The sequence below is a fragment of the Zea mays genome, chromosome 9, assembly GCF_902167145.1.
Source record: "Zea mays cultivar B73 chromosome 9, Zm-B73-REFERENCE-NAM-5.0, whole genome shotgun sequence".
In the NCBI taxonomy this organism is placed as follows: Eukaryota; Viridiplantae; Streptophyta; class Magnoliopsida; order Poales; family Poaceae; genus Zea; species Zea mays.
In genome coordinates this window covers 107,861,731-107,871,012 of record NC_050104.1, presented here as the reverse complement: position 1 = coordinate 107,871,012, position 9,282 = coordinate 107,861,731, and the positions used below count along the sequence as shown (strand labels likewise).

At 43.8% G+C, this 9,282-nt stretch overlaps 1 protein-coding gene across 2 annotated transcripts; it reads left to right on the top strand.

The window, feature by feature from the left end:
* Positions 1-300: 300 nt before the first annotated feature.
* LOC103638813 (uncharacterized) lies at positions 301-5,320 on the top strand. Of its 2 annotated transcripts, none has more exons than XR_004852716.1 (8): positions 301-1,267; positions 2,110-2,274; positions 2,556-2,651; positions 2,753-2,851; positions 3,425-3,529; positions 3,642-3,778; positions 3,869-4,159; positions 4,845-5,320. XR_004852716.1 is itself a non-coding variant. In XM_008661626.3 (8 exons), the coding sequence occupies exons 1-8, from the start codon at positions 686-688 to the stop codon at positions 5,136-5,138; spliced, it is 1,773 nt and encodes a 590-aa protein (XP_008659848.1). In that variant the 5' UTR covers positions 301-685; the 3' UTR covers positions 5,139-5,320. The 2 variants fall into 2 exon arrangements, 1 of the variants encoding a protein (XP_008659848.1); XM_008661626.3 differs by having other exon boundaries at positions 3,638-3,778.
* The last annotated feature ends 3,962 nt before the right edge of the window (positions 5,321-9,282 follow it).

The following is a 9,282-nucleotide window of genomic DNA, read 5'->3' as shown; positions in this document are numbered from 1 at the left end:
TTTAAAAATCCAAATACATCGAACCAAATTAGCCTAATAGACCAGCCCTCCTCCCCGTCCTGGGCCGCGTCGAAGCACCGCAGTCCGCAGCTGTTCAAGCGGCGCCGGCGGAGCGCACGATGCACGCCCGCCCGCTTTGGTTTGTTTGTCTCACTTGTCCCGTGTTCGGTGGTCACGGTCGAGCCGAGCGGCGAGACCGCGAGAGGAGAGAACAACGCAGGCTGCAGGCAGTGGTCCGTCACGCTGCCACGGTGCAACGACACCCAACCAACTACCAGGATCCCGTGTGCCAACTGCCTGCCTGCTGTTGTAGAGCCTCGTAAATTCCCCTTGAAACACGGCCGCAAGTTTGAAATTCAAATTCACTCACCAGCACCTGCAAACCCAGGCATTCATTACTCCCACCGCCCAGCAGCCAGCACCAATGAAATATGGGTCCAGGTATTGTCCACGCCTCCACGGTGCACATGTTTCATCGGGTTTGACAGACTGCAGCATATATGGAAAGTTGGAAACAAAAAGCGTCTCAATTCTGCTCGGTGCACTCGAAGCTACTGCTATTGCCAATTCCGTCTCTATTATTATCTGATAATACTCGTCTCTCTGCTCACAAGTCACAAGGAGGGGAGCGAGGCGGCGGCCAACACCTAGCAGCTCCGAACCCTAGCTCCGGCCACTGGCGGCGATGGCTGCTGCTACGGCGTTCCGGTCGGGGACGAGGCGGGGCGACGCTCTCGCGCCCGTAGAGGACGCGGGCTCCGCCACTCGCGAGCGCCAGGCCGCGGGCCGCGGCGGAGGCAGCGTCCGCCGGTCGAAGAGCCTGAGCCGGTTCCCGCCGCCGTCGCCCTCCACCGAGGACACGGCGACGCCGTCGTCGAGGTTCGTCAACAAGGTGCGGGGCGGGGGAAGCGGCGGCGTCTTCCCGCCGCAGGTCAGCCTCGACGACCTCGCCGACGAGTTCTTCCGGGCCAGGGCCGAGTCCGAGGACGACGACGACGAGGAGACTGCTGCGCGCGGCCGGTCAAGGCTTCCAGCGGCCGCAGAGCGTGGGGGCGGTGGCGCTGGCGGTCGGCGGAGCTCCACCGCGCGGTACGCTAGGCAGACGGAGTCTTCGCGGCAGCGCGGGCGCTCCGTGTCGCGGCCGCCAGCCGAGCGGCGAGGCGTAGCGGCCAATGCGGTGGATGGCGGCCCTGCAGCCAGGAGGCAGCGTTATGCGTCGGTCGACCGGCGCGCTGCCATGGATCGACAACGGTGGTGCGATTCGGATGTGAGTGTGGCCGGTCCAGCACTCTAGTTTTTCTTCTGTGCATTTAGTTTAGAGATGGGCTGAATTTTGGATTAAACTATTAAAGTTGCTTGTTAATTATAGAATCCTGTTTTGTGGGCGCTTGGGTGGTCCCATTAATCTGCGAAGTTTTTGTTTCCATTTTGCGACAAAATTGTGAAGGGAGAACGGTGTTTATCCACACATTCTTGATTCTTCTCTTATGTACGACTAGAGGTCCGATATGTTTTACTGTTTGTTTCTTCAAGGTATGGTCATATGACGAGTGGTGTGGTCACGAATGTAGTTTGGTTTAGTTCTATACTTTGCTTATAGTGTGTTTCAAACTTAATACCATCATACCAGTATAGTATCCAGTAATGTAACATATGCGCAATACTGTGTTTGCATCATCTATTGTTTCTTCAGTTGTTTTTGTTTATGCCTATATCCCCTTGTACCCTCTGTTTGTTGCTAGCTTCAATATGCTGATGCTGTCTGGCAATATAGTACGAAAATAATTTCACAAGTTCAAAAGCCAAAAGGCAAAACTGTGTGATTGTGATGCAGTTATACTTGCCAGTCTGCTTTTCAGATTTGCTTCAGCCTGCTCACGTTATAGTTTTCTTTTTCAATAAGTTAGGTTACTCAATCCAAGTTTATTAATACTTTGCTGTGCTTCCACTATATCATTCCTGTTCAAGTATTTTATGTTTGTTCCTTTCGAATGCCAGATAATGCTTATATTCTAAACTTGTCCAATTTCTGTGTTTGATGTAAATTGTACATATCTGTTGCAGTTACATTTTTTTATTTAATCCCTGGTTTATTCTTTTTGGGTGCAGAATGATATGGAAGTTCCTCACCAGTATGTTTCTAGGGGGATGCATACCAAAAGTAGCAGTGGCAATAGCCTGCAGAGTTCATTCCATAAGCCATCTAAAGCAAATCAAGCTTTGAAGAGGTCTACAAGTCAAAAGGATTTCTTTCATTCTAGAGACAGCAGCTCCGTGAGTACCTTTGTCTTCTTTATATTCCTTGGACTGAAATTGGATAACATATCAAATAGCATCATCCTTATAAAAAAAGTTGTGCTATAGTATCATCGCACCAGCTTGTACAATTAACTTTAATGTTCCATTCATAGATGCATAATAGAATTAGGTCTGTGCTATCTTTTGTTTGGTGCATACTAAATCTTGGCTGTGCGATGGACTGTTGTAGATTCACCTAATCATTGTGTTTTATGAATGAAATTTCTTAGTTTGTATTTTTACCTTTAATTATGCAGAGCCATTCTTCAATTACTGATGATGAGTCTAGGAGTTCACTCTCTTTCCATAGCAGAAATCAGAAGGCTGTCTGTGCAGTTTATGGTCTTGACAAGGTGATTTCACAATCTTCATTTAGTATTTAAATTTGAAACTAGAATTTGCAAACAGCTACTAGAGTTTACTGGTAATTGCCACTTATATTGCAATCTGATAGGAGCACGGAATTGATGATGGGGCTGGAAATGTATTGTACGATGTAATGCGAAAAGAAGTTAGGCAAGCTGTTGAGGAAATAAGGAATCAGCTTGAAGAGGTATCTTTTACAGATGGAAATGTATTGTATGATGTAATGCGAATATAAGCTAATGATCCGGTTCTGTTGTAGAGGATATACACCCCAGAAGAGTTTGTACATCACTTGTGATTCTTGTTTTATGCTGAATTTGTCAAAGTTAGCACTGATATATGCTTCTGCATTGTATGCTTGCGAACAATACTTAATGGTCTCCATGCTTTTGGATCCTAAGCCTATAACTTCACATCATCATTGAAGGATGTGCAGGATACTTCTGTTCAATGAGGACTAACATTCGTTTCTGGATAAGTAACAGTCAGGCTGAGTAGAACTATAGTAACTTGATGGCATACTGGCAGCAGAAACATCTGTTTGATTGGAAGATTTTCTGACTAAAACAGTTGTAGCTAGATTTAAAAATGTGTTTTATTGGATTGACATGTCTTCCATTGAGACTTCATTGTCAGGCCATTGTTTGCCTGTTAGGGGGGAAACGATCAATATTTGGGCCTTTTCTTGCTATGCATACTTCTTTCTAGAATCACATTGTTTTATCCAAGCTCATGTATCTCTTTATCTGTGCATTTCTAGGCCATGACAAAATCTGAACCTTCAGAAAAGGCAATAAACAGTGATGCACAACCAACCCAAGTTATTACTCAGCTCCGAAGGAGCTACACTAGTAAATTGGAAGAGGTATCTTTTTTTGGGAAGAGAAGCTATACTTATTGTAAAAAACATCTTTGATTGTTTTGTTTCTAAGTCTTTATTCAATACTCACATTTACTTTTCTGTGTATCTTAGTCAGAGAAGCGGAAGCAGGAACTGTTAGCTCAATTGGCAGCAGAAGAACACCATGGTCATGAGCTCACAAAAATAGTTAGAGAATTGCTACCTACTCCTAAAAAGACTGCAAACTTACAAAGACAGCCACACTACAGAAGAGTAAGTTTATTTAGTTGCCGTTCCATCGCTTCCACTTTCCAGTTAATTATGTGCATCTATGAATTAGAATTTGACATGAATTTATTGCAGAGGAGCAATGATAGATCAAGGATGTCAAAACGACTTACTGAAGAGGCTGAACAATACTTTGAAGATTTCCTGTCGAATGTTGAAGACACTGACTTTTCTTCTTTTGATGGAGAGAAAAGTGACTCAAGTTCAACCAGGAAAGACCTGTTGTTACTTCATGCTATGACAGAAACTCCAGTTAAGCTCCCAGAAGTTGCTTTACCTGCAGAGGCAGATGGCGTTGTCCTTCCCTGGCTGCAATGGGAAACTACCAATGACTTTCAGACCTCCCCGTGCAAAACCAAGGCCCAGGTAACGATGACATCTGTTTATCTGCAGAAATAGTATCAATTCTTGTCTTAAAATGTAAAATATTGAATGTTACTCCTTCTGTCCAAAGAATATAATTCTAGTACAATGCCAAGGTAAAGTATCTTGAGTTTGACTAACTATAGATAAAAATTATAATATCTATAATATCAAATAAGTATACCTTTGTTCCAAATTATAAGTCATTCTAACCTTTTTGGAGAGCCTAAGCATCTCAAGTTTGACCAAAATTATAGAGAGAGTTAACAACCTTATGAAATAAAGCTGGTATTACTATGATAATACAATTAATAAAGAATCTAACAATACTTAATTGGTACCATGAATATTATAATTTTATTATATAACTTTGGTTAAACTTGAGATGCTCTGGCTCTTTAAAAAGTTGAAATGACTTATAATTTGGGACGAAGTGAGTGTCACTAGATTTTTCCATGAGATATGTTTCCATACTATACTTATTTATGTTATAAACATTAATATTTTTCTTATATATTTGGTCAAGCTTTAGACAAGTTAACCAAGAATACACCTAGAATTGCATTCGTTTGCAGATAGAGGTAATATTTGTAGGGTAGGGATGCTGAGTCAAATGATGAGGTGATTTTTTTGTTGTTGTTAATGACTTCAACATGTTACCTTTTCTCTAATTGCATGTTGAACTCAGGGAGAAAGTACCAGAGGCAGCACTAGCAATCAGACTGCGAGCAGCCGTGGGAGTTGGAGCCCTGGAGACCATGCCACTTCATCAGTTGCCTCTAAAAATAGTTTACTGACCAGATTTGGTGAGGTTGGGATTTGCCGAAGCAGCTTGTCTGACTATGCTCGAACCTTGTCGTTTCACATCGACGACTATTTGCATTTAAGGCAGAGTGAGGATCTCCTCTTGGAGACGTGGATGCAGAAACAAAGGATCGACTCTGGCGGCCTAGTCCTGTGCAGTAAATCGACGATATTGTAGAGTGCAGCCAAATAGGTAGTTGATGGGGTTGAGTTAGACTAATAATTGCTTGGATTTTTACCTTTAGCTGCCATGGCTCCTGCCGCCTAGTGTGTATAGATGCATGCATTATAGTTAACAGATTGGATAAGCTTTTTTTAACGCTTCATCGTGATTAAGAAAATTTATTTTTTACACCATCATTCTGCAAGTGCAAATGATCCACGACAATATTGCCGAGATTAAGATCCATATTGTGTTGCATCTCAACAATATAAAATGTCAATCTCTACAAAATAACAATATAGATGATACACATTGATTCTAGTATTGTTTTTACAGAGTTTCACACAAGACGTGATGGTAACAATATAGATAATACACATTGATCGCCCTTTGCCTCGTCGGCTCTGCACAGTAGGCTGGCATACTCTGCCGTCCGTTGAGCAACAGGTTTGATATTTGGGCACCGCCCAACGGTCTAGTGTGTCCTAGATGGTACGAGAGTATAGACTAACGATTTGTGATTAGATTAACTTAGGCGAAAGATTTTTTTTCCCACGAAAGTTTTTTTTCTGCGTGTGCTTATCTGGCTAATCACACAGAAATCTGTTGGAAAACGTCTAGAAACAGGTTCAGACCTTTTCTATAAATATAGAGGTACGATCGATTAAGGGTAACATAATCGATCCAATCAATTTGTTTACCGGTTCCTTTACATTTTTTCTTTAGGGGTAACGATAATTAGTCTTTCACATCCCCAATCTTAACCTCTTCTCGACTCTACATCATTTAGATGTGTCTTGAATGGCCCGCCGATACTAAGACAACACTAGGATCTTTTCTTCCTGACGGGGTCTCTCCCAGAAGGCGAGATTCAGGTGATGAAGGAGATCTCGAAGCCCAATGTGCACATGCGGACAGTTCGCTGTCCTATCATGGACGGTCTGATTGCCTATCGCAGACGGCCCACACTTCCGCAGAGAGGATCTCAAGCCCTCGCTCCTAGCAGGTGAGGTCCAGGGTTCGTTAGATGATCGGTCTAAAAGAGCACCAACGTTTTCCTTGTGGATGTGGCCCATTTGCCCTTTTCGTCTCCTATGGAATCAAACTGAGAATATTGCATATACTGATAAACAATTATGAACTAGTAACTGATGTGCGCTCCGCGTGCGTGTAAAACACAGATATTTGTATATACTGTAGACTATATATGTACCAAAGATAGAACAACTGAATAGATTCAATACTTGGTTTATGGAACAAAAAAATAGAGTTTGGTAAAATATGATTGCTAGTTATTCAATATTTGAAGTTGGATTGTTATATACACACAAACTATCCCCGAAGGAATGAACATGCATACATATATAAGGCTGTGCACAATAGCATACATTGTATATGGATATTGTTATCTAGTGAAACACAAACGACAAATTCTATTTTGTTTGGTTAGCAAATGAAAAGGCATAAAACTTGGATTGTTGTTATGGAAAAACATGACAAAGAAGGGTACCTTTTTGAGAGCTCCTAGAGGGGGGGGGGTGAATAGGTGATCCTGTAAAACTTAAGCTTATAGCCACAAAAACTTGTTAAGTGTTAGCACAATAAATGCCAAGTGGCTAGAAAGGAGTCTCAACAAAACACAATACCACAAGAGATCAATCACAGAGATGACACAGTGGTTTATCCCGTGGTTCGGCCAAGACCAACACTTGCCTACTCCACGTTGTGGCGTCCCAACGGACGAGGGTTGCAAGCAACCCCTCTCAAGCGGTCCAAAGACCCACTTGAATACCACGGTGTTTTGCTTGCTTTTTCTCAATCCCGTTTGCGAGGAATCTCCACAATTTGGAGCCTCTCGCCCTTACAATTGAAGTTCACAAAGAACACAGAGCAAAGGGGGAATGAGCAACGCACACAAGACTTCAAAAGATCAGAGCAACAACACGCACACAAGTCGCAACAAGAGCTCGCAACACAACTCAAAGAGTTCGCAACTCAACAAGAGCTCTAGATGCTATCACAATGAAACGAATGCGTGAGATCGATGTCTTGGTGCTTAGGAATGTTGTAGGAATGCTTGGTGTACTCCTCCATGCGCCTAGGGGTCCCTTTTATAGCCCCAAGGCAGCTAGGAGCCGTTGAGAACAAATCCAGAAGGCCATCCTTGCCTTCTGTCGTCGGGCGCACCGGACAGTCCGGTGCACACCGGACACTGTCCGGTGCCCGATTTCCTTCCTTAAACAGCGCAGTCGACCGTTGGAGATCTGGGAGCCGTTGGCGCACCGGACATGTCCGGTGCACACCGGACAGTCCGGTGCCCCCTTCCGACCGTTGGCTCGGCCACGTGTCCCGCGCAGATCGCGCGGCCGTCCGTTGGCCTGGCCGACCGTTGGCTCACCGGACAGTCCGGTGCACACCGGACAGTCCGGTGAATTTTAGCCGTACGTCGCCAGTCAACTCCCGAGAGCGGCCAGTTAGCCCGAGGCAGCCTGGCGCACCGGACACTGTCCGGTGCACCACCGGACAGTCCGGTGCCCCAGACCGAAACAGCCTTTTGGCTGTACACAGCCAACTCTCCTCTTTTCTTCTTCTTCCTGTTTCTGATACTTAGACAAGTATATTAGTACACAAAACCAATGTACTAAGACTTAGAAACATACCTTTGCTCTAGATTTGCACTTTGTTCATCCATGGGCATAGATTCACATTTAAGCACTTGTGTTGACACTCAATCACCAAAATACTTAGAAATGGCCCAAGGGCACATTTCCCTTTCAATCTCCCCCTTTTTGGTGATTTATGCCAACACAACATAAAGCAACTAGAACAAGTGCAATATCACTTCAAATAAAAACTTAAATTTATTTTGATTCAATTTGGCATATATGGATCATCCTTTGCCACCACTTGGTTTGTTTTTGCAAATCAAACTCAAAATTCTATCTCTAAGTCAAATCCACTTGTTGAAGCATAAAGAGAGTCATTCCAAAAGAGATTGATCAAAGATTTCAAAACCTCCCCCTATTTCCCATAATCAACACTTCTCCCCACAAGAGGCCAACTTTTGACAAGAGAGACAATAAGAGACAATAAAAGAGTTTAACAAAACAAAAACTCTATTCTACTATTTTCAAAATCTCTCAAGTGGTAGCTGATCCATTTATCGCTTTGGCCTTTATTTTCTCCCCCTTTGGCATCAAGCACCAAAACGGGATCAATCTTGGCCCTTTTAACCCTATTGCCTTACCAAAATCTTCAAATGAGAACACAAAGGCAATAAGAGTCTAAAGATGAACTTGGAATAAGTTACCCTCTCATCGGAGTGCAGTGGAAGTCTTTCATGGTCCAAGTCCACCTTTTCCCTTTCAATCCTCCTTCGAGACTAAATCATCAAACTCAAGCACATGGTTAGTCTCAAAGGGTCAAGTTGTAACACATCTCCCCCTAAACATGTGCATCACTTTGCAACGGACTTGTGAGGTCCAGGGAGTGTTTGTACAACTTGAGCACCATAATAAGCAACAAAATGCAAAAAGGAACATGATCAAAAGCATAAATACATGTATGCTACAATTCAATCCAGGTTCCGCGAATCTAAGACATTTAGCTCACTACGCAACCTGCAAAAGGTCTTCTCATCTAGAGGCTTAGTGAAGATATCGGCTAGCTGGTTCTCGGTGCTAACATGAAACACTTCGATATCTCCCTTTTGCTGGTGGTCTCTCAAAAAGTGATGCCGGATGTCTATGTGCTTTGTGCGGCTGTGCTCAACAGGATTCTCCGCCATGCGGATAGCACTCTCATTGTCACATAGGAGTGGGACTTTGCTCAGATTGTAGCCAAAGTCCCGGAGGGTTTGCCTCATCCAAAGTAGTTGCGCGCAACACTGACCTGCGGCAACGTACTCGGCCTCAGCGGTGGATAGGGCAACGGAGGTTTGTTTCTTAGAGTTCCATGACACCAGGGACCTTCCTAAGAATTGGCACGTTCCCGATGTACTCTTCCTATCGACCTTACATCCAGCATAGTCGGAGTCTGAGTATCCAACTAAGTCAAAGGTAGACCCCTTTGGATACCAGAGCCCGAAGCAAGGCGTAGCAACCAAATATCTAAGAATTCGCTTCACCGCCACTAAGTGACACTCCTTAGGATCGGATTG